Raw genomic sequence first — 24,427 nt, 5'->3', positions numbered from 1 at the left:
GAACAGTAGCATTTGAAATGAATACCACTGTATTATCATGGTTGAAATTGAATCCATTAAGTGTTATGCTAATTTTTATACATAAAAATTGTTTACAGCTGGTCTTGTAACTTAATTTTGCTACCAGTGTATTTCTATTGTTCTCATTCAAACCCCATGTTAATTATTTCAGTTGAATAAGTATAGATGGATGGAAAGATTGATTGAGACAAGCTGGAGGAGGAGGGGCTATAGGAGGACAGTAGGAGGAGCTATAGGAGAATGGGCTCATTGTAATGGCTGTAATGAAATTCATGGAACGGAGTCAAACACGGGGCGGCAGGTAGCCTAGTGGTTAGAGCGTTGGACTAGTAACTGAAAGGTTGCAAGATTGAATTCCCGAGCGGACAAGGTAAAAAATCTGTCGTTCTGCCCCTGAACAAGGCAGTTAACCCACTGTTCCTAGGCCGTCATTGAAAATAAGAATTTGTTCTTAACTGACTTGCCTAGTTAAATAAAGGTGAAATAAAAAACATTAAAAAAAAAATACTATTACAGCTACATACATTAAAACAACTTCAAAACTTTGTAAACTATAACAATTCAAATGAGCAGAAATTGGCATTTAATAACCCACCAACAATAATAGTAACTCTTGAACTGTTCAAGCCTGAGACACCAAACCAACATTCACATGTTCAGGGTCGGCTATTCAATCAATCATTCAATTCTCCCATCGAGCTACTTTTTCTACTTTAACCAGTCAGTACCATTAGTATTGTATTCACTATAACTACTTATTTCACAACCATAAATACTTTAAGACATGCTAGCAAGCACACATTTTCTTTAGGAAAGGGACTTTTCTAGTTCTATGATAGCCTCTTGATGTACCAGTGTAGGCATTCCTGTAGTGTTTGGCCTTTTCTCGGCAGACACCAGATGGTTTAGTTTAAAATGCCAGGATCCCCACTCCCGTCCCTGCTAATTATATTTTATGTACTGCATCTTTGATCCATCGGAAATGATTTAAGGCTCGCTGGCTGACTGATCCTTCAGTAGCTGCCAGAGGAGCAGCTGCCTTCTGATAAAGAGAGGGGGGGGGAGGGTGGAGAAACAGAGAGAGGGGGGAGATGGGGTGGTGAGCAAGCCTCTGTCGTGATAGAGATCTGTCTGTGCTGAGCTCAGCGTGTTTAGGGCTTATTTTGGCCCTTTTCATTTTTCAAATGGAGTGCAGTAGTCTGAGTCACTGGGCCACCAGCTTAACCTGCCTGTAGAATTCCTTCTCTACATACTTTGTTCTTAATGTGACACTAGTTCCCTGTTTTCACTTTATAACACAGTCAAGTCTTCTCCAGTCAACTCCAGTTATGATGTAGTTCCAGTGTGAGGTCCCAGTATGTCGTTGCTGAAAGCTGCTGTCTGTGTCTTCTCTCTAGATTCAGACAGTGGGATCTCGCCGGGCCGGGTATCTTACGCCTCCTCCAAGAGCTCGTCCATCTCTGACGACAACTACGGCTGCCTGGCGTGGAACATCCCTGCTCTGGAACTCATGGCACTATATGTAGCAGCTGCCATGCATGACTATGACCACCCCGGTCGCACAAACGCCTTCCTCGTAGCCACTAACGCAGCTCAGGTAAGTGTTATTATCCCCAAAGCCACTGCTCTACCATCTCAGTTAGCAAACCCACACCTGTTCAACAGTAAAACCTGTATCAGGAAGAGAAAGTTCAACCTATCCCGTCACTTCAGTAAGTGTTCCCATTTGTGTTCCCCCACGCTGTTAAGTCCCAGGAAAGGGGAAGTGTTGTGCTTGTGTCTCAGACAGCATTCATTTGGTCCCTGTGACTCATAGATGAGATCTTTATTGGCCTTAAAGCTTCTACATAGACAGGTTCTAATCAGCCTTGGATCTCATGGTAAAAGCAATGAAGAGAGGGACTGGTAGAATATTACCCTTAGTTCACATGTCAGGGAAAGTTTCCCACAAATCCTAAGAATTCAGCGAATTCCTTTTCTTGCTACAACATTACGGCCAAGGTTGGCAAACAAACTATACCACTGTATAAATAGTGTTTTGCACAGCCATGACCTATTATTGCACTGTGCATACTGTCTAGGTTGTGTTTTCCAACCCTTGTCCTCCAGTACCCCCAACAGTACACATTGTTATTGTAACCCTGGAAAGCACACCTGATTCAACTTGTTAACTAATCATCAAGCCCTCAATGAGTTGAATGAGGTGTGTTTGTCCAGGGCTACAATGAAACTGTGTAATATTGGGGGTACTGGAGGACCAGGGTTGGGAAACACTGGGCCATGTGATATGTGAAGCAACAGTTCTGGGTAGGCTATGTGATATGTGAAGCAACAGTTCTGGGTAGGATATGTGATATGTGAAGCATCAGTTCCAGGTAGGCTATGTGATACTGTATAACAGTGCCATGTAATGCATGGCATTGCATTTCATTGCTAACCTGACATGTGGGCCATGCCTTCCTCGTAGCCACTAACGCGGCTCAACCCTGACATATTGATTAACAGTATGTTGACAGTCAGTCAATCACCCACCTGTCCACCATGTCTAGACCAGCTGCATTATTTAGTCTGAAGCACACTGACCCCAATTCCTCTCCCCTGCTCACCCCTCCCTCTTTTACCGTTCCCTTCTTCAACCTCCTCTTTCCTATTTTACCTTCTCCTTTCTTCTTCTTGTCCTCTGACCCACCCGCATCCCTCTCCACTCGACCTACCCTTCCTCCTACTCACTCTTCTTCCCTCATCCACTTCTCCTCTACCGCCGTCTCATCCCTCTGTTCCCCAGGCGGTGTTGTATAATGACCGTTCGGTCCTGGAGAACCACCACGCTGCTTCGGCCTGGAGCCTCTACCTGTCCCGGCCAGAGTTCAATTTCCTGGCCAACCTGGACCACGTGGAGTTCAAACGTTTTCGCTTCCTGGTCATCGAGGCCATCCTCGCCACAGACCTGAAGAAGCACTTTGACTTCCTCGCTGAGTTCAATTCAAAGGTTTGAGATGATGATGACGAACCTCACATTTTCAGAAAATCTGTTTCCATTCTGTTGATACTTTGTTTTTCCGGTCATTTCGATACTGGCAAAGGCAATAACAATACGTCTTATCTTTATGGCTAATAGAGTTGATCCTTAAAGGAACATGCTGGATCTCTGTTAGAAATGAGGAGCCTGGCAGTCATAATCACTGTATGAATGTTTGTGTTGCTATAAATAGGTGAATGATGTGAACAGTCCAGGAATCGACTGGACTAATGAGAATGACCGGCTGCTGGTGTGCCAAGTCTGCATTAAGCTGGCAGACATCAACGGGCCCGCCAAAGGACGCGATCTGCACCTCAAGTGGACAGAAGGCATTGTCAATGAGTTTTATGAGCAGGTATGGAACCCCTCCACTCAGCATGGCCCACATGTCAGGTTAGCAATGTAATGCCATGCCATGCTGTTATACAGTATCACATACCTGGAACTGATGCTTCACATATCACATATCCTACCCAGAACTGATGCTTCACATATCACATATCCTACCCAGAACTGATGCTTCACATATCACATAGCGTACCCAGAACTGTTGCTTCACATATCACATATCCTACCCAGAACTGTTGCTTCACATATCACATAGCGTACCCAGAACTGATGCTTCACATATCACATAGCGTACCCAGAACTGTTGCTTCACATATCACATATCCTACCCAGAACTGTTGCTTCACATATCACATATCCTACCTGGAACTGATGCTTCACATATCACATATCCTACCCAGAACTGTTGCTTCACATATCACATAGCCTACCCAGAACTGATGCTTCACATATCACATATCCTACCCAGAACTGATGCTTCACATATCACATATCCTACCTGGAACTGATGCTTCACATATCACATATCCTACCCAGAACTGATGCTTCACATATCACATATCCTACCCAGAACTGTTGCTTCACATATCACATAGCCTACCCAGAACTGATGCTTCACATATCACATATCCTACCCAGAACTGTTGCTTCACATATCACATATCCTACCCAGAACTGTTGCTTCACATATCACATAGCCTACCCAGAACTGTTGCTTCACATATCACATATCCTACCCAGAACTGTTGCTTCACATATCACATAGCCTACCCAGAACTGTTGCTTCACATATCACATATCCTACCCAGAACTGTTGCTTCACATATCACATAGCCTACCCAGAACTGTTGCTTCACATATCACATAGCCTACCCAGAACTGTTGCTTCACATATCACATGGCCCAGTGTTTCCCAACCCTGGTCCTCCAGTACCCCCAATATTACACAGTTTCATTGTAGCCCTGGACAAACACACCTCATTCAACTCATTGAGGGCTTGATGATTAGTTAACAAGTTGAATCAGGTGTGCTTTCCAGGGTTACAATAACAATGTGTACTGTTGGGGGTACTGGAGGACCAGGGTTGGAAAACACTGACATAGCCTACCCAGAACTGTTGCTTCATTTTCTGCTGTCTGTTACTGCTAGAATCAACACAATGGCACATTTATCCCTTTACGAAGTGAAGTTAAATTAGATTAATGAATAAAACAATCTTAATTGACAAATTAGTGAAAATGTTTGTCTGCCTGTCTGTCGATCATCTACAGGGGGATGAGGAAGCCACTTTGGGATTACCCATCAGCCCCTTCATGGACCGCTCCTCTCCCCAGCTGGCCAAGCTGCAGGAGTCCTTCATCACACACATCGTGGGGCCGCTCTGCAACTCATACGACGCCGCTGGCCTGCTCCCTGGCTACTGGATCGACGAGGAGCGCTCTGAGGATGAGGAAGAGCAGGTGGAGGACACAGAGACTGATGAAGACGAGCTGGAGGAGGAGCTCGAACCAAGTAAGACGTCATTTTCTACCCTTCTATCATTCTGAATTGATATATGATCATGAGATGATACATTTATAATTTTAACATTGAGCATTTAACATTTCCATCAAGAGCAGAAGTTTTTTGGATCATTGCTATTGCGACTAAAAAGCTATGGGATGTTAAATCCTTATTTGTATGTTGTCCCATGCAGAAAGGCGAAACGGCCGGCGTCGGCTGTTCTGCAACATCATGCAGCACCTGACAGAGAACCACAAGGTGTGGAAGAAGACCATCGAGGAGGAGGAGAAGAGCAAGGAGAAGCAGCAGGCCGACAGCCTGCCTCCCAGCCTGTCCCCTTCGCCGTCTGACGACCAGATCCAGGTCATTCAGGAGGAGGAGGAAGGAGAGGAGCGCCAGTAGCAGGAGGAAGGTGAAGAGGAGGAAGAGGAGGGACAGAGCCAGGATGCTCGGGAAGGGTGGAACAGTGAAGGAGAAAGTCCAACTCCTCCCTCTTACACGCTCACACACACACACACACACACACACACACACACACACACACACACACACACACACACACACACACACACACACACACACACAAACATTTATACACAACACATACGTACACACACATACTATAGACATACACACACAGGATGACCCTGCTGGATCTCCACACGTTGAAATTGTCACTGTGCCGACACGCTAATGCAGTCATGTTGTTTTGAAAAAAGGCCTTACTACTGTGAGGGGATTCCTGCTGCAATGGTGGGAACCCCACTCCTATGCACTTTCACCCCATGGAGAGTAGACCAAGAACAAACACCAGAGCTGAGGACACTGGTGTGGAGAGGAAGAGAGGAAAAGGATCTGGATGTGCCCTCCATGGTGATCTGGCTGTAATGCTGCCTTGAACGCAGAGCACTTAACTCTCCCTTAGGTACTAAAACAAATCCTATGATTTAAAATGAAAGGAAAAGAAAAAACACCTTGACGTGGTTGACATCCGTTACCAAAGCGAACAGTTCAAACGTGGAAAGACAAGAGACTGAGACTGTTTCAGGCTCACTGTCAGGAATATTCTAGATCTATATATCAAATGTGCCTGTCTGAACCTTTACTGAGTCCCCTGGTCCAGACCCTAGGTTGGTCTGTGCAGTCCTCTCCCCTTGCTGGCGACACGAAACACTGTATCACTGACTCAGTCACAGAGACATTGTGGAAATGTTGACTGAAAATGAGCATTATACCTGCATCGTTTTTGATGCCTTTTATTCATGTACCACCTGCCTTCTATGTTTCCTTCTTTTTTGTTGTTGGTTTAATTTAGTTGGTGTGAGCGTGTGTATGTGTGTTTTCTTCAGGAACGCTTGGTCGCCAGTCATTGAAATGTTATCTGAGATGAGATGTTCTCTGCTGTTCCAATTGAAGGGATGTTTTTTTTTCTTTTGATTATATCAATTTTTTCACGGCTACTCAGGATTCTCGTGAAGTTGAATAATTATTTTGTAAGAATTTAAGTAATTGACTTTAAAACAAAATCTCGGTGATTGAAATAGTTTTTAAGCTTTGTATGAACAACTTGAAAAACAAACACATTCAAGCAATTGAACTGCTCCTCTGTGATAGAGCAAAGTATGTCCTGTGTTTCTGTCAAACTCCGCTGCCCCGCTGGCGGCGCCGTTGGCTTGATCTTCTAAAGACCTCACTGTAGAATTGGGATCCTTGATTGTCAGTTGACTGCAAAAGACCTGTTTGCAGCAAGGCAACATTTTGTACAGTAAAATCCCATGATTATTCATGTACCAGTATAGGTAAAGGTGTTTTTGAGTGCATTGCTGTTGGCATTGTTTTTACACATACTCTGTCTAGCTAACCTTTTCATTTCATTTCAGTCATTCTACAGACACTGATGTTTCGACAAAAACAAAACTATAGATCTTTGCCAAACCCACAACCAGGCCAGTGCATAAAGGAGTTAAGTTATCCAGGGTTTCACCTTCACTTTGGTTTTGTTTTTATATTGTCTTATTCTCTGTACCATAAGACGGTTTAATACTAATAGTTCTATATTTCTGTCTGCAAAAACTCTAGGCATTCCACTAGAAAAAGAGTTTAATGTAAGAGATGGCAGACCTGCAAGCCAAACTCACTTATCACCCTATCAAGTCATTTTCTCTGGAGAAGGAAGTTCTCAAGTAGGCAGTGTAAATCAACCTAGTATATTTAAAGACAAAAAATATATATATACATGTCCACATTTTACTACCAAACAAGTGTTTAGCCTCTGCACAAAAAAAGAATATCTGCATATAAATATACTGTATAAATATATTATATTTTTTAATTAATCAACAGAATGCATCTGTTTTCTACACACAGCTGACATATATTGTACAGTGAGACCCTGTAATTATCATCCTGTTTCCAGAGTTTTTATCTAATACTACAGATGTTGAACTGTGGGGTTTGGTGTTTTTCTTTTGGGTTCAGCGTCTCCCTGCTCCTTATCATAACCACTTCCTCTCTCTTGGTAATCTCTATTAACTCTTGTGTTGTCCACCCAACCAGTGCCAAACTGTCCCTGCTCACTGTCCAACCTCTGGGCCCTCATACACTGGGCTTGTTATGGTTGGCCCCAGAGGTCTCTCTGAGCTCCATGTCCCACAGCAGGCTCAGAGTGATGCAGGTGAAGCCCAGCCCATGTGTTGTGGAGGAGAGCTCACGACTCCTAATCGTGGCCCTTCAGTCCGTTCGGGTTGAGCAACACTGCGTCTCTTAAGTTCTGATGGTGAATTGTGATGCCTCCTCCCCCCACATTTTATGGCTCATTATGTTGTAAAAGTTTGTTTGTTGGCTTGTCACTGTGCAGTCTCACGAACCACAGTGTCCTCTAATGTTCTTGTCATAAAAGCGTCTATGAATGGCTGTTACCCTTATGTAGCATTGAGATATCTATGTCTGTTGTAACTGTTCAACCATATCAAAATTGTGGGGGAAACTGATTTTTGTTATTTATAGCTGTCATAAAACACCATCCCTAAAATAACTGTTCTCTCAATTGATTTTATTGATACACACACACACACACACATTTGAGTAGGTGTGTGTGTGTGTGTGTGTGTGTGTGTGTGTGTGTGTGTGTGTGTGTGTGTGTGTGTGTGTGTGTGTGGTGTGTGTGTGTGTGTGTGGTGTGTGTGTGTGTGTGTGGGTGTGGGGCATAAGAATCCCCTTGAATGTAACTGTACTATAACTTTGCCCTTAAAGTGTTTAGATCCTCCTGCCGACAACCACAGTTGGAACACTGATGTTTGCTGAAATGACTGCAATGTTAGTTTCAATATTTCCAATGCACACAGACAAGGCGCTTATCCAGGCGAATTGGCAGTGCCTGTCTACCTCAGCATAACTTTCTGAGAAGTGCAGTTAGTAGTTAATAGAGGTATGCTGGGTGCCAAAAATAGCCAGAGACATTACATCAATATGAAATATTACCCAGTAAGTCTGATGTATGCACAGCACAGCATTGCAATGCATTGACGTTTTTTTCTAGCCCTTTGGTCTGTTGAGTAGAAGTGAGAGGTCACTTAAGGAAATGGGTGACACCCCCCCAGGCTCAGCTCCAACCACATGAAGATTATTTATAGTGTCTGTGTATCCCTGGACGACCCAGTCTGGACACATTCTGCCGGCTCACTGCAAAAGTCCATGTCTGACTAGTCCTGTACTGTAGTTTAGATAGGAAACTTTTTTGGAGAGAAAACATAGACCAATAACCTATTGAGAGAAATACTGTCAGCATGTTGAAGAAAAAGAACAAGCGGCATAAAACATATGTAACTTGAATTTGTCTTAGGGAAGGCACACCATAAGCATTGTAAAAAAGGTAAGTGGAGCACCAAAATGGAGTTCTTATTACAAAGTATGACCATAATAGACAAAAGTAAAATTGACTTAAATCACAAAGGACAGCATCACAAAGACATTTTCAATGGATATTGCAGTAGCTTTCTGAGAGAAGGCTTTTCCATGGAAGAATCCCTAGAGATCGGGTTCATTGTTAGTTCAGACTGCTTGATATGGCGCTGATCCAGACTAAACACCATGTCCAGAGCCTTCTAGGAAAGGCTGGCTGCTAGTCTACTTATTTTCACTGTGCTGTAGAAACAGCTGAAACTACCCACTGGGAACAGACATCAATTCAATGTCTATTCCACGTAGGTTCATTGAAATGACATGGAAACAACAATGATTCAACCAGTGTGTGCCCAGTGGGTAATGTTCCCATTTCTCATTTAGGCAGGCTGAGAGAGAAGACAGGGCTGTGAACCATCATAGAGGTCCATCCTGTCAATCATTGACGTAATCCCGCAGGGAAGATGAGACATTTGATTATAAGGACACAGATAAAAAGTCAATTCTAATTCAAGGTTAATTCATAGTATATGTGTGCGTCTATTGTTTAAATATTCACACTTCTTATCTTCTCGATTAAACTTACTGAGAAGTTCCACCTGATATTTCAGGATCTTGCCAGTAACATTTCTGGTGATCCTGTGACTTTGCAAATGGTGCTGTGCAAACATGCAATTGCTCAGAAACAACCATCGGCTGATGTTTAGAATTCTAGCAGTTCTGTGTAAAACACGAGTTCAGACCCTGGAGGTCAGGGTAGGAGTCCAAGCTCTAGACCCCTGTTCTGTTCTGACTAAACCCCCAACCCCCCCACCCCTTCGGGCTGTGCAGTCTGAGAATCTGTCACTGCTGCCTGCGGACGGCGCAGATGGAGTAAGGCAGCGGCTGCAGGGTCATGCCCAGTTTGGGGGTGAGGCTTGGCACTGTACCAGGGGGGAACTGCAGGTGGAAGCGCTGCAGCATGGTGGTGAAGAACAGGAACATCTCCATCCTGGCCAGATGCTCGCCCAAACAGTGACGCTTCCCTGAGGACAAACCACACAACATGGATTGAGTTTTGTGAAGATCATGTCATACTTTGTATCATCTACTCTACTCAGAGGAGGCTGGTGAAGGGAGGATGGCTCGTAGTAATGGCTGACATGAAATCAACGGAACGGTATCAAACCATTCCATTCCAGCCATTACAATGAGCCGTCAGCCGATTTAGTGACACCAGCTACTACTGAATACTGTTTTTCAGTGAACATTCAACCAATACAACATATCTACTGTACTCAATGTATCTGTTAAGTGATAGTAAAGATCCTTTACTATCGCTGTTTAGTGTTTACCTTATTAGGATATAGGTTATGGCTGGGAAAAGGTTTACACTTGCATACACAGCGCAACTTGAGCAATAGAGGGAACCACATGTATGGGTGGTATGACTGAGAGAATTTGTTTTGTTTGAACTGACATGGTGGTGTTTTTCTGTCTTAACAGTACTTTCCTTTATTAATGGCAGCATTGTAGTCTGCAATAGCCCCAGGGACTGGCTTGCTCACCAGTCTATTAATTAAGTGCTCAAATAGATTACTGGGCCTTCATACCCGTAAGGTTGTAACACTGGAGAGGCTCTAGCTTTTATTACATTTGACTCATTGTAGGTAAAATGAAATGAGATCATAGCTGGGGTATACAGTTAAAGACATGCTCCGGTACTTTGGCGATTAAGAAAGTATTTTTCAATGTGTAGTTCATACATGCATAATCTATGAGCAGAATTACTGTCTTACCTCAATTAGACACGAAATCCCTAGTTTGAAAGCGACTGTTTTATTGAAGCTGTGCTACGTTATTTTCCCTCCATTTCCCTCCATGTGGGCCAGCCACCTAGCAATTTGAGTTATAGCCAATGAGCTTCAGCCTCTCATATTTGAGTGACAGGTAGCAAGAGGCCTGCCCAGCATTATCCAATGAGGTTGCAGGGCGGGCCCAGCTCGGTGGACACAGTACAGAGAGAGAGAGAGAGAGAGAGCAATGATGTGGTGCACATATCTGCACATATGTGACGTAGTATGCAATTTTCGGGGACCATTTTTGGCTCATGAGTGCTACTTTCAGAACTACTGCCTAAAAAGTATACAAACATACAGAAGAATCTCTAATATATTGGAATTTCATGCCCATGATGACTATTAACCCTGTATTTAAGCATTACCATTTAGATTAGGCAAGAGGAGAGGCATTCAAGTGAGAGGGTGTGTACAGCATGTGTGTGTGGGAGTCTGTGCTACTCTCTTTGGGGGCCTAAGAGTGGAAAGAAGCCAGACTCACCCAGAGAGAAGGGTAGGAAAGCTTCCCGTCGGACAAAGTTTCCATTGCTGTCCAGGAAGCGATGTGGTGAGAAGGTTCCAGGGTCGCACCAGTACTTCTCATCAAAGTGCACAGAGTACAGGTTGGTGATGACCATGGTGCCTTTGGGGATGTTGTAGCCGCTCACCAGTGTGTCCTGAGTGGTGGCGCGGAAGATGCCCAGGGGCACGATGTTACAGAAACGCAGGACCTCATGTAGCACCGCTTCCACATAGGGCATCCTCTTTTTGTCCGCCAGCGAGGGGGACTGCCCACTTCCCAGCACACTGTCCAGCTCCTTATGCACCTTCTCTACACAGAGGAAACATCAGCAGCAAACTGTCAATACCTTTTCATCACAATGTCCTTTCTGCTTGCTAAACTCTTATCTAGTATCTACAGAAATACACTGAGTGTACAAAACATTAAGAAAACCTTCTTAATATTGAGTTGCACCCCCTTTTGCCCTCAGCCTCAATTTGTCGAGGCATGGACTCTACAATGTGTTGAAAGCGTTCCACAGGGATACTGGCCCATGTTGACTCCAATCCATAATAAAGCGCTGCTCTGCCTTCTTAACAACACTATCAACAAGGCAGTTCCTACAGGTCTTAGTTTTGTCGCACCTAGACTACTGTTCAGTAGTGTGGTCAGGAGCCACAAAGAGAGACTTAGAAAAATTGCAGTTGGCTCAGAACAGGGCAGCACAGCTGGCCCTTAAAAGTACACAGAGAGCTAACATTAATTACAGGCATGTCCTTTTCTCATGGCTCAAAGCGGAAGAGAGATTGACTTCATCACTATTTGTTTTTGTAAGAGGTGTTGACAAGCTGAATGTACCGGGCTGTCTGTTTAAAATACTAGCACACAGCTCGGACACCCATGCATACCCCACAAGAAATGCCACCAGAGGTCTCTTCACAGTCCCCAAGTCCAGAACAGACTATGGGAGGCGCACAGTACTACATAGAGCCATGACTACATGGAACTCTATTCCACATCAGCTAACTGATGCAAGCAGTACAATCAGATTTTTTTTTTAAACAGGTAAAAATACACCTTATGGAACAACAGGGACTGTGAAGAGCACACACAAAGGTACAAACACATGCATATGAATACATTGTGATATTGTTGTATGGTGGTATTAAACATTTTGTATTGTACATATGTAGTGGTGTAATAATGTTATATGATGTACTGTTTTATCTTTTATTTTATATGTATTGTAAGTGCTTTAATATGTTTGCACCCCAGGAAGAGTAGCTGCTGCCAAGGGGATCCCTAATAAATACAAATACAATTCCTTCCCACAGTTGTGTCAAGTTGGCTGGATGTCCTTTGGGTGGTGGATCATTCCTAAAATACACGGGAAACTGTTGAGCGTGAAAACCCCAGCAGCGTTGCAGTTCTTGGTACAAACCGGTGCGCCTGGCACCTACTACCATACCCTGTTTAAAGGCATTTCAATCTTCTGTCTTGCCCATTCACCCTCTGAATGGCACACATATATAATCCATGTCTCAATTGTCTCAAGGCTTAAAAATCTTTCTTTAACCTGTCCCCTATCCTTGTTAAATTTAGTTTATTAATTCGACCATTTAAAAAACAAGTACACACAAAAGTTGACAAACCCATACATGCACATGAGTAAAATCATGGAGGATAACACACAATGGAGTCTGGGACTTATTTTCATTGTGGTCCTCTTGAGACAAGATGGCTAGGCAAGATCGAACACGGTTGAACACAGTATGGCATTGAGATAATAAAACATAAAACAAAGAAGAAGAACATCTATCTCATCATTGCAGTTACATTGTAGGGGTTATTCATATGGGCACAGAGGACATCAAACTTATTTTTACTTCATTTTTAAAGCTGCCCAGAGAGGAAAGTGTTTTTATGGGCAGAGGCAACTCATTCCATTCTGAGGCTTCAGAATACAAGAAAGTTCTACGCTGTTCTACACTGAATAGTGTCCAGCTGCCTAATGGACCCTATTCTGACTACACTACTGAAAGAGCTACTTCCTGTGCTTGGCCCTGCTATGTTGATCATAATAAACGGCTCCCTATCCTCCGGATGTGTACCAAACTAACTAAAAATGGCAGTAATAAAGCCTTTCCTGAAAATGCCAAACCTTGACACGGAAAATTTAAAAAACTAATCGGCCTATATCAAATCTCCCATTCCTCTCAACATTTTTACAAAAAGCTGTTGCGCAGCAACTCACTGCCTTCCTGAAGACAAATAATGTATACAAAACACTCCAGTCTGGTTTTAGACCCGATCATAGTACTGAGACGGCACTCGTGAAGGTGGTAAATTACCTTTTAATGGCGTCAGACCAAAGGCTCTGCATCTGTCATCGTGCTCCTAGACCTTAGTGCCGTTTTTGACACCAGTGATCACCACATTCTTTTTAAGAGATTGGAAACCCTCTTTGGTCTACACGGACAAGTTCTTGCCTGGTTTAGATCTTATCTGTTGGAAAATATAGAATTGACTCTCTTTGGATGGTTTGCCCTTTCACAAATCAATCAAATAAAAAGTTTCGGTGTTCCTCAAGGTTCCATTTTAGGACCACTATTGTTTTCACTATATATTCTACCTCTTGTTGATGTCATTCGGAAACACAATGTCAACTTTCACTGCTATGCGGATGACCCACAGCTGAACATTTCGATTAAACATGGTGAAGCCCCAAAATTGCCTACCCTGGAAGCCTGTGTTTCAGACATAAGGAAGTGGATGGAGGAAAATGTTTTACTTTTAAACTCGGACAAAACAGAGATGTTTGTGCTAGGTCCCAAGAAACAAAGAGATCTGCTGTTTGATCTGAAAATGAATGTTGATGGTTGTACAGTCGTCTCAAATAAAACTGTGAAGGACCTCTGCATTGCTCTGGACTATCTTTTGACGAACATATCAAGAATATTTCAAGGGCAGCTTTTTTCCATCTTTGTAACATTGCACAAATCTGAAACTTTGTACAAAAATGATGCAGTAAAGCTAATTTGCTTTTGTAACTTTTAGATTAGACTACTGCAATGCTCTACTCTCTGGCTACCCGGATAAAGCAATAAATAAAATTCAGTTAGTGATAAATACAGAACACCATAGTGCCTGTGCCCAAGAACACTAAGGTAACCTGCCTAAATTACTACCGACCCGTAGCACTCACGTCTGTAGCCATAAAGTGCTTTGAAGGGCTGGTCATGGCTCACATCAACACCATTATCCCAGGAACCCTAGACCCACTCCAATTTGCATACCGCCCCAACAGATCCACAGATAATGCAATCTCTATTGCACTCCACACTGCCCATTCCCACCTGGACAAAAGGAACACCTATGTGAGAATACTATTCAATGACTACAGCAGCATTCAACACCATAGTGCTTTCAAAGCTCATCAATAAGCTAAGGACCCTGGGACTAAACACCTCCCTCTGCAACTGGATCCTGGACTTCCTGATGGGCCGCCCCCAGGTGGTAAGGGTAGGTACAACACATCCGCCATGCTGATCCTCAACACAGTGGACCCTCAGGGGTGAGTGCACAGTCCACTCCTGTACTCCCTGTTCACTCATGACTGCATGGCCAGGCGCAACTCCGACACCATCATTAAGTTTGCTGATGACACACCAGTGGTAGGCCTGATCACCGACAACGACGAGACAGCCTATAGGGAGGAGGTCAGAGACATGGCCGGGTGGTGCCAGACGTAACCAAGACTAAGGAGATTATTGTGGACTACAGGAAAAGGAGGACCGAGCACGCCCCCATTCTCATCAACGGGGCTGTAGTGGAGCAGGTTGAGAGCTTCAAGTTCCTTGGTGTCCACATCAACAACAAACTAGAATGGTCCAAACACACCAAGACAGTCGTGAAGAGGGCACGACAAAGCCTATTCCCCCTCAGGAGATCTGAAAATATGTGGCATGGGTCCTGAGATCCTCAAAAGGTTCTACAGCTGCAACATCGAGAGCATCCTGACTGGTTGCATCACTGACTGGTACGGCAATTGCTCGGCCTCTGACCGCAAGGCACTACAGAGGGTAGTGCGTACGGCCCAGTACATCACTGGGGCTAAGCTGCCTGTCCAGGACCTCTACACCAGGTGGTGTCAGAGGAAGGCCCTAAAAATTGTCAAAGACCCCAGCCACCCCAGTCATAGACTGTTCTCTTTACTACCGCATGGCAAGCGGTACCGGAGTGCTAAGTCTAGGACAAAAAGGATTTTCAACAGTTTTTACCCCCAAGCCATAAGACTCCTGAACAGGTAATCAAATGGCAACCCGGACTATCTGCATTGTGTCCCACCCACCACCCGCTAACCCCTCTTTTACGCTACTGCTACTCTCTGTTCATCATATATGCATAGTCACTTTAACCATATCTACATGTACATACTACCTCAATCAGCCTGACTAACCGGTGTCTGTATGTAGCCTCGCTACTTCTATAGCCTCGCTACTGTATATAGCCTGTCTTTTTACTGTTGTTTTATTTCTTTACCTACCTATTGTTCACCCAATACCTTTTTTTGCACTATTGGTTAGAGCCTGCAAGTAAGCATTTCACTGTAAGGTCTACACCTGTTGTATTCAGCGCATGTGACAAATCAACTTTGATTTGATTTAGTAAACTGGTGGTCTGTTGATATCCCTCTAGTGGTGTGGGGGCTGTGCGTTGGCAAAGTGAGTGGGGTGATATCCTGCCTGGTTGGCCCTGTCCGGGGGTATCGTCAGACATGGTATCGTCAGGTATCGTCAGACATGGCCACAGTGTCCCCTGACCCCCCCCCCCCCCCCCCAGTCTCTCAGCCTCCAGTATTTATGCTCCCATCTCTCTCTCGGAGGAGGACCGGAGCCCTAGGACCATACCTCAGGATTACCTGGGCTGATGACTCCTGGCTGTCCCCAGTTCACCTGGTCGTGCTGCTCATCCAGTTTCTGCTGTTTTGCCTGTGGCTATGGAACACTGACCTCTTCACCAGATGTTGTTTTCGACCCCCTCCCTCCCTCCATCTCTCTCTCTCTAACTCACCTGCTGTCTCGACCTCTGAAAGCTCGACTACATAAAGCCAACAGACATTTACTCCTGACGTGCCGACCTGTTGAACCCTCTATAACGGGCCTGGGAAAAGGCCGTCCCGGGGGCCGTACGCAGCCCGCGACCTGATTCAATACAATTCAATACAATTCAATTCAATACCCCGGAATCATGCTCAGATCACATAAAGAATTTGAGATAGTGAAAGTTTGGAAAAACGTATTTGTGATTCAAATTAAAAACCCAATGGATACTCGCCTTTGTGTAATGATTTAACTCCCACCGCTTGTGGAACATTTATTTTGAAGGTACTTATAAGTAACAACTGCACGAGGACAGACAGTGACTGACAGGCTGATACACACGTCACAGTTACAAATAGTAGCTAGCTAGAAATTGTGCAAAAATTTGTTTTTCAAAGAAAAGGAATGTAGACAATGAATGTAGGGTGTTCCAGCAAGAGTGGACATTGAAATATTTATTTATTGAGGTATCAGGGAAAGCTGTGTGCTTAGTGTGCAAAGAGAACATCTCTGTCTTGAAAGACTACAACTTGTCCCGACACTTCCAGACGAAGCATGCAGAGAAATATAGGAATATGTCTTCTGAGCAGAGGGCAAGTACATCGAAAGAGTTGCTTTCTCAGTTGCAAAAGTAGCAAGGACTTTTCACAAAACTGCATTCAGCAAACGAATGCAGCTAGCTTTGTACTGTCCCACAAAATGGCTAAACATAGCAAGACATTCGCTGAGGGCAAATTCATTAAAGAATGTTTAATTGACTCTGCAGCAATACCTTGCCCCGACAAGAAAGAGCTGTTTGAAAATGTTTCCCTGCCAAGACAAAAAGTGACACGGTGTGTTGAGAACATCGCAGAGAATATGGAACAACATTTGAAAGACAAGGTAAAGGAATTCACCTATTTCTCCAAACTACAAGGGAAGGGCCTTTTTGCACATCAGATGTACAGCCTTGTCAAAGCCTTCAAGGGAAAATTACTCCTCCTGACCCGCTAAGTAAAAGCCAACAATCTCACCCACCTTCTGACACTACTAGTCTGTTCCCTATCAGATGACCAGCAGGAGAAGTATACATCGCTGCTGCGTGCTTTGAACGGTGAGTTTTCTCATCATTTTGAGGATTTCAAAGTGTTGGAAAATGACATGCTGTTGGTTTCCTCTCCTTTCACCTTCAATGTGGATAACACTCCCACTGACCTGCAACTTGAGCTTATCCATCTTCAGTCTGATGCAGTGATTGGAGAACTACTCAAAACAATGTCACTGACGAGGTTCTATGCATCTCTCAATGAACAAAACTTTCCAAAGATTAGGAGTCATGCTCAGAAGATGTTTGTACTGTTTGGGTCAACCTGTGTATGTGGACAGACATTTTCAGTGATGAAATATAACAAGTCAAGGCACAGATCATCTCTTACTGACTTTCACCTCCCAGCAAATTTGCGCATAGCGACTCAAAACTATACCTGACTTCACTGCTCTAGTCAATGCCCATCAGAGACTTCACTCCTCACACTGATTGAGTAGTTTAAATGTAATGTTGAGCTCTTTCTTTCTTGTGTTTTTGTGCATACCCGTTAACAAGAGTTCTGTCCGTGGTGCTGAATGTACAGTGTACTTTTCCCTCCGTGTAGTTCATTGCATGTTTAACAATGAAAATACCAAAAGGAGAACATGGATGTGGTTTATTTCTGTGCATGTTAACATTTTTTTCAAATAAGTAGCACATCTGGATATGATTTACAGTAGATACATCTGTCAACACAGTCATACACATGATGTATAATCCAGAAAATATGATTCTGGCCCATGATGGCAAAAATATATTCTAATGTAACCCTCCATGGAAAATAATTGCCCTGCTCTAAAACCACTGGGATTATTATTTGAGCCTGCTGGTCATCTATGAACGTTTGATCTTGAAAAACGATCTGGCCTTAATGGCCATGTACATTTATACATTTTTGTCATTTAGCAGACGCTCTTATCCAGAGTGACTTACAGTAGTGAGTGCATACATTTTCGTACACGTATAATCTCGACCCGGCACATCCAGAAGAGGACTGGCCACCCCTCAGATCCTGGTTCCTCTCTAGGTTTCTTCCTAGGTTCCTGCATTTCTAGGGAGTTTTTACTAGCCACCGTGCTTCTACACCTGAATTGCCTGCTGTTTGGGGTTTAAGGCTGGGTTTCTGTACAGCACTTTGTGACATCAGCTGATGTAAAAAGGGCTTTATAAATAAAATTGATTTAATTGATTGAAGTGGATTTAACAAGTGACATCAATAACCTGGTCAGTCTGTCATTGAAAGAGCATAATGTTTTGTACACTCAGCGTGTACCTTAGTAGAGAAATAGTTGAAACAAAAATCTACAAAAAAAAGTTAACACAGTAATCAACCCAACCTTAGACACTATGCAAATGAAAGTTACTTACTCAACTATTATTGATTACCTACAAACAAACACTCCCCTCCGTATGTATTTGGACAGTGAAGCTAAAATTGTAAATTTGGCTCTATACTCCAGCATTTTCGGTTTGTTATCAAATGTTTCATATGAGGCGAAGGTACAGAATGTCACCTTTCATTTGAGGGTATTTTCATTTATATCTGTTTTAACGTTTAGAAATGAAAGCACTTTACATATCTAGTCCTCCCATTTGAAGATGTCATATGTATTTGGACACATTCACTTATAGTGTATTAAAGCGGTCTAATGTTTAGTATTTGGTCCCATATTTCTAGCACGCAATGACTACATCAAGCTTGTGACTACACACTCGTTGGATGCATTTGGAGTTTGTGATGGATGATGACTGGAGTAATTTTATTTCCAATTCATGACATCCCTAATCATGGTAGCATCCACATTAATGTAGCTGTGTTCAAAAACACATTTTATTCTTACTTACAATACAAGTGTGTACAAAATATTACAATACATTGTCCACCATTCACTTCCTATTGGGCCAAGCATTATCTGAAACACAACCAAAACGAGCAGTAAATGAATCCAACAAGTTTTTAAAGTCAGCTTGATGTAGTCATTGTGTGCAAGGAATATGGGACCAAATACTACATTTTTTACTACTTTAAAACACTAAGTGAACTTGTCCAAATACTTATGATGTCTTCAAATGGGGGGGTTAAATACATTAACTACATGCTTTCAATTTTAAACGGTAAAACAGATATACATTATATCTATAAAAATACCCTCAAATAAAAGGAACATTCTGTCCTGTCACCTAATATAAAATATTTGATATCAAATCTAAAATTGTGAAGTATAGAGACACATTTACAATTGTAGCTTCACTGTCCGAGGGGAGGGAGTGTATAACCTTGTACAGTTTAAAGAAAAAAATCATACCTTAGTTATCTAATGTATGCAAATAAAAGTTGCTGTATATTTTGGCTTGGATAAAGGTTAAATAAGGACGAGGCAAGTCCCTTTACTGGACACCAGAGGAGAAGAGGAGAAAGAAAGACCAAGGATGACCTGTTAGCGAACCGTTGAAACTGAGCTTAATACCGGAATAGGCCTCATCTGAAAAGAGATGAATAGAACAGGACAGGAGGAGATGGAGGGACGTTGTGGAGGTCTTATGCACCACTTGACATAATGAGGCCTGAGTAAGGACAAGGCAGGGTGCTATGAGGCCTGAGTAAGGACAAGGCATGGTGCTAAGAGGCCTGATTAAGGACAAGGCATGGTGCTAAGAGGCCTGATTAAGGACAAGGCATGGTGCTAAGAGGCCTGATTAAGGACAAGGCATGGTGCTAAGAGGCCTGATTAAGGATAAGGCATGGTGCTAAGAGGCCTGATTAAGGACAAGGCAGGGTGCTAAGAGGCCTGATTAAGGACAAGGCATGGTGCTAAGAGGCCTGATTAAGGACAAGGCAGGGTGCTAAGAGGCCTGATTAAGGACAAGGCAGGGTGCTAAGAGGCCTGATTAAGGACAAGGCATGGTGCTAAGAGGCCTGATTAAGGACAAGGCATGGTGCTAAGAGGCCTGATTAAGGACAAGGCATGGTGCTAAGAGGCCTGATTAAGGACAAGGCATGGTGCTAAGAGGCCTGATTAAGGACAAGGCAGGGTGCTAAGAGGCCTGATTAAGGACAAGGCATGGTGCTAAGAGGCCTGATTAAGGACAAGGCATGGTGCTATGAGGCCTGAGTTGAGGACAAGGCAGGGGACTTGGTGCTGAGGCCTACTGTGCTATAAGGCAGAACACTGACCTTGAATGTTGGGGTAGAGGGCCATGTAGAGCATAGCCCAGCGTAGGGTGTTGGTGGTGGTCTCCGTGCCTGCGATGATGAGCTCGCCCACAGAGTAGATTAGGTTCTCCCTGGAATACGGGGTGCCCAAGTCTCCAGCACTCTTGTCCAACTTGTTCAGGTAGTCATCGATGTAGTGGCGTGGGAAGTTGCACACTCTGCCCTCCGAGAAGCGCTTGATGATCTGCTCCAGGAAGTTATAGACCTTGGCTGCGTTGCGGAACAGCTTCTGGTGCTTTCCGAAGGGGAGGTACTCGATCCATGGGAAGGCGTTGTAAAGGAAGGCCCAGCCACTGACGGCCAGCTCCACATTCTCACTGAAGATCTCGATCATATGCTGGAAGTCACAGTTGTCGTACGTGAAACGCTCGCCGAACATGATGAGGTTGGTGATGTTGGACACAGCATTGGTCACCAGGTGCTTTGGGTTAAAGGGTTTCCCTTTGTGTTCGTCGATGGCATCCACAAAAAACATGCACTCTTCCAGGATCTTCTGATCGAGGGGCTTTTGAAAACTGCCAAAGTAACGAAAGGAGTTGCTGGCCAGTTGACGATGTTCAATCCATCCGTTGCCAAATTTAGCATTCAGAAGTCCTGAGAAGGAAGATATTGAGATTAGAGCTGACATAATGAGACCTTACTGAGCATGTGTGAAGATACTAAATATTCTTCTCACGATAGGTGGACCTATTTTCATCTCAATACCATAAAATAGCCTAGAGTTCGATAACACCAAGCTTGTATTTGCATGTAATATCTAATAACAATATACCAATGTCATAATGTGCATATTTCAGAATACATTATAACTGACTTTCTTACCTCCCATTTTTGTCATTTTCATAAATAAAGGCAGCGATGGCCGGTCAGAAAAGACATCACCCTGGTGGTACAGGCATTCTCTGATGGCATCATATCCATTCAGAACCACTGCTGAGTAGCCTCCCAAATCAAGACTGAAAATCTGAGATAAAATACTTGAATAAATAGACATCCAAAATAATATGCATTTGTTTTCCCAAAATATGTTTCATTTTTTATTTTCTTTGAAAAAGTATGACATAACATCTAAATAGCAAATGATCTATTAGGCTAGTTTAGAGGTAGCCCTGTAGTCTGGCTCTATTTGCCGAGGCATGCTGACTAAGCGTACCTTCGCCATTTTTCGAAACCCTGCAAGCGCAGCTGGAGTCTGCCAACACTTAGCAAATAGCGAGCCTCTTTTGTTCCGTTTTCTGAGTTTTTTTGCAAGATATAGGGACAAGATTGGAGCGTCCACCCTAACTAACATTTTGACACACTAAGGAATTGTGGTGTGTGTGTGCCGGATGATTAAAACATGTATTTTTTACCTTTAGGCAAGTCAGTTAAGAACAAATTATTACTTACAAAGACGGCCTAACGGGGAACAATGTATTGACTGCCTTGTTCAGGGGCAGAGTGACAGATTTTTACTCTGGCAGCTCGGGATTCGATCTAGCAACCTTTCGGTTACTGGCCCAATGCGCTAACCACTAGGCTACCTGCAAACTTTATTTCACTCTGTTTTTTCACGAATGAAATGAAAGCGACTGAGATTCTGTTTGTAATGAAAAGCGCTATATAATATACATATATTGTTATGCAAAAATCCAAATTCATAAATTAACACTCAATAGGCTAAACCGCAAGAGTTAAACCGGTTTGAGCACAAGAAGACTAGCCTATATGGGGGTGCACACAAGTAGCCAACACAAAAAATGCCTAGGTTTAGTCAAGCCACTTTGACACAATAAGGTAAGTACCGTACCTGCCCATGGATTTCACTCTGTTTCTTCATAAAGACGTGCGGTTCTGTTGCTAGAGACATAATGTTCCCTATGACAGGGATAGGTGACGGTCCAGGAGGGAATCCTCGGGGTCTCCTCTGCTTCACAAGCTGCCGGATCAGCAAAAGAACAATAAGGGAAATAAGTAAACTACACAGACCTAAGAAAGCCTGTCCATGCGACACTTCTGAGACTAGAGATGATAACTGAATTAATACCATTTTTCTCTCTCTAACTTTGCTGTCTGTACTAAGCTCTCCTCTGTGAAAGAGTTATGTAGGCTATATCATCTTGCACATATTTCTATCCCCTGCCTCTACCCAATAGGATACTTCTCCCTCTACAAGGCTAAGATTGGCTGGAAGTTTAGCTGTGATGACTATCGATGAACTTTGATCAGCCTTCGATTAATTCTAGCAATCAACAAGTCGTGATTCTGCTATTTCTGAGGATTTGATTTCCCAATGATGATTTCTGGCAATTTGTTGACATGCAGCATAACTTGCCGGCCAGCTGGCTCCACACAGATCAAGTTGGTAAAAAAAAGCTACATTTTGTCACCGCTGAGTCAGCCTGTACTCAGACTAGACATAACATAGTAAACGAAACTTCGGGACACTCAATTTAGCATGATATATTACATTTGTTATGGTTACATAAGACAGAATGTTACTAAAGGCAAAAACAAAAGGCAGGTGGATAATTAGCAACTTTGCAACTACTTACTACTTTTTAGCTACTTTGCAACTAGCATGTTAGCTAACCCTTCCCCTTAACCCTAAACCCAATAACCCTTTAATCTAACTCCTAACCCTAACTTCTAACGTTGGCATTAGCCACCTAGATAAAGTTAGCCACAACAAATTGAAATTCATAACATATCATATGTATTGAAAATTCGTAGCATATTGTATGAATTGTAATTCATAACATATGATACAAATTTTAATTCGTAACATATCATACGAATTGTAATTTGTAACATATCATATGAAATGGATGGACAGTCACAAATTAATAGATACCATACCAAACCTAACATACTAATTTGAGTGTCTTGGAATATGGATTCTTTTTACTCTTTTTTTACGTCTACCCCTGAGTCCAAATTAGCTGATCCCATTGTCATAGCATACTTTCTATGTGAGTGTTGTTTAGCCTGTCTTATATCTAGACAAATTGACATAATGCAGCAAAAGCAAGGTTCATGTTTGATTGATTCAAGAGAGCTATTTCTATAAAATACAATATTTATTTCAAATTCATGTGATATAACACATAGGCCTAACCTATAACACCATTTTAAAATACCTAGGTCATGGGGTAAAACATGTCCTTGTCTGCATTAGGATATAAATGTCGCCCTATACTGTGTTGTTGCATTAGGATATAAACTTCGCCCTATACTGTGTTGTTGGAACACCCTACAATCAGTAGGATACAAGAATAGATCGATCACTTTCTTCACAATTGTGCCATTCTGTCTGGGCTGTATTCTTTTTGGTAGGCTACACCAGCACCAACATGCAGTCTGGGTTGTACATTAACGGTATTACAATATAAAGATGATTATCTTTACCCAAGTGTCACACTTTAGTGTCAATCATTAATGCAAACAACTTGCAAGCAAATGTGTAGAATGTCTGTCTATAAGGGCACAAGGCAAGACCCAGATGCAGACACAGGAGGCAGATGGTTTGAGTCCTTGTGGTTTATTTATAATCCAAAAGGAGAAGGCAAGAGAATGGTCGTGGACAGGCAAAAGGTCAAAACCAGATTCTGAGTCCAAGAGGTAAAGTGTGGCAGACAGGCTCGATGACAGGGCAGACAGAAGGGGTAGGCAGGCGGGTACGGAGACCAGAAAAAACAGCCAAGGGTCAAAACCGTGAAGACTGGAAAAAGAGAATAGAAAAGAGGAGCACGGGAAAACACGCTGGTTGACTTGAAAACATATAAGACGAACTGGCACAGAGAGACAGGAAACACTGGGATAAATACACTGGGGAAAATAAGCGACACCTGGAGGAGGTGGAGACAATCACAAGAACAGCTGAAACAGATCAGGGCATGACAATGTCATATCATGTAAACAATCACAAATTATTACAATAGCAATGCTCACGCTA

General features: G+C 43.0%; 2 protein-coding genes across 2 annotated transcripts in view; one reads left to right on the top strand and one right to left on the bottom strand.

Annotated features, from left to right (window-relative positions):
- Positions 1 to 7,926, top strand: part of LOC106587530 (cGMP-inhibited 3',5'-cyclic phosphodiesterase 3B) — a 92,422-nt gene extending 84,496 nt beyond the window's left edge. The window contains exons 12-16 of the mRNA XM_045708936.2: positions 1,419 to 1,618; positions 2,807 to 3,010; positions 3,234 to 3,395; positions 4,661 to 4,901; positions 5,086 to 7,926. Coding sequence (XP_045564892.2) covers positions 1,419 to 1,618; positions 2,807 to 3,010; positions 3,234 to 3,395; positions 4,661 to 4,901; positions 5,086 to 5,294 — 1,016 coding nt within the window. The 3' untranslated portion in view covers positions 5,295 to 7,926. The remainder of the gene's footprint in view (positions 1 to 1,418; positions 1,619 to 2,806; positions 3,011 to 3,233; positions 3,396 to 4,660; positions 4,902 to 5,085) is intronic.
- Positions 7,927 to 8,703: 777 nt separating this feature from the next.
- Positions 8,704 to 22,698, bottom strand: LOC106587531 (vitamin D 25-hydroxylase). The gene is made up of 5 exons (XM_014175997.3): positions 22,283 to 22,698; positions 21,316 to 21,457; positions 20,455 to 21,087; positions 11,112 to 11,441; positions 8,704 to 9,817 (listed from the first exon to the last, which is right to left on the bottom strand). The coding sequence occupies exons 1-5, from the start codon at positions 22,520 to 22,522 to the stop codon at positions 9,636 to 9,638; spliced, it is 1,527 nt and encodes a 508-aa protein (XP_014031472.1). The 5' UTR covers positions 22,523 to 22,698; the 3' UTR covers positions 8,704 to 9,635.
- Between the last annotated feature and the right edge of the window lie 1,729 nt (positions 22,699 to 24,427).

The sequence above is a fragment of the Salmo salar genome, chromosome 26, assembly GCF_965601325.2.
Source record: "Salmo salar chromosome 26, fSalSal1, whole genome shotgun sequence".
Lineage (NCBI taxonomy): Eukaryota > Metazoa > Chordata > Actinopteri > Salmoniformes > Salmonidae > Salmo > Salmo salar.
The sequence above is the reverse complement of the archived record's forward strand: the minus strand, read 5'-3'. Positions and strand labels throughout refer to the sequence as shown.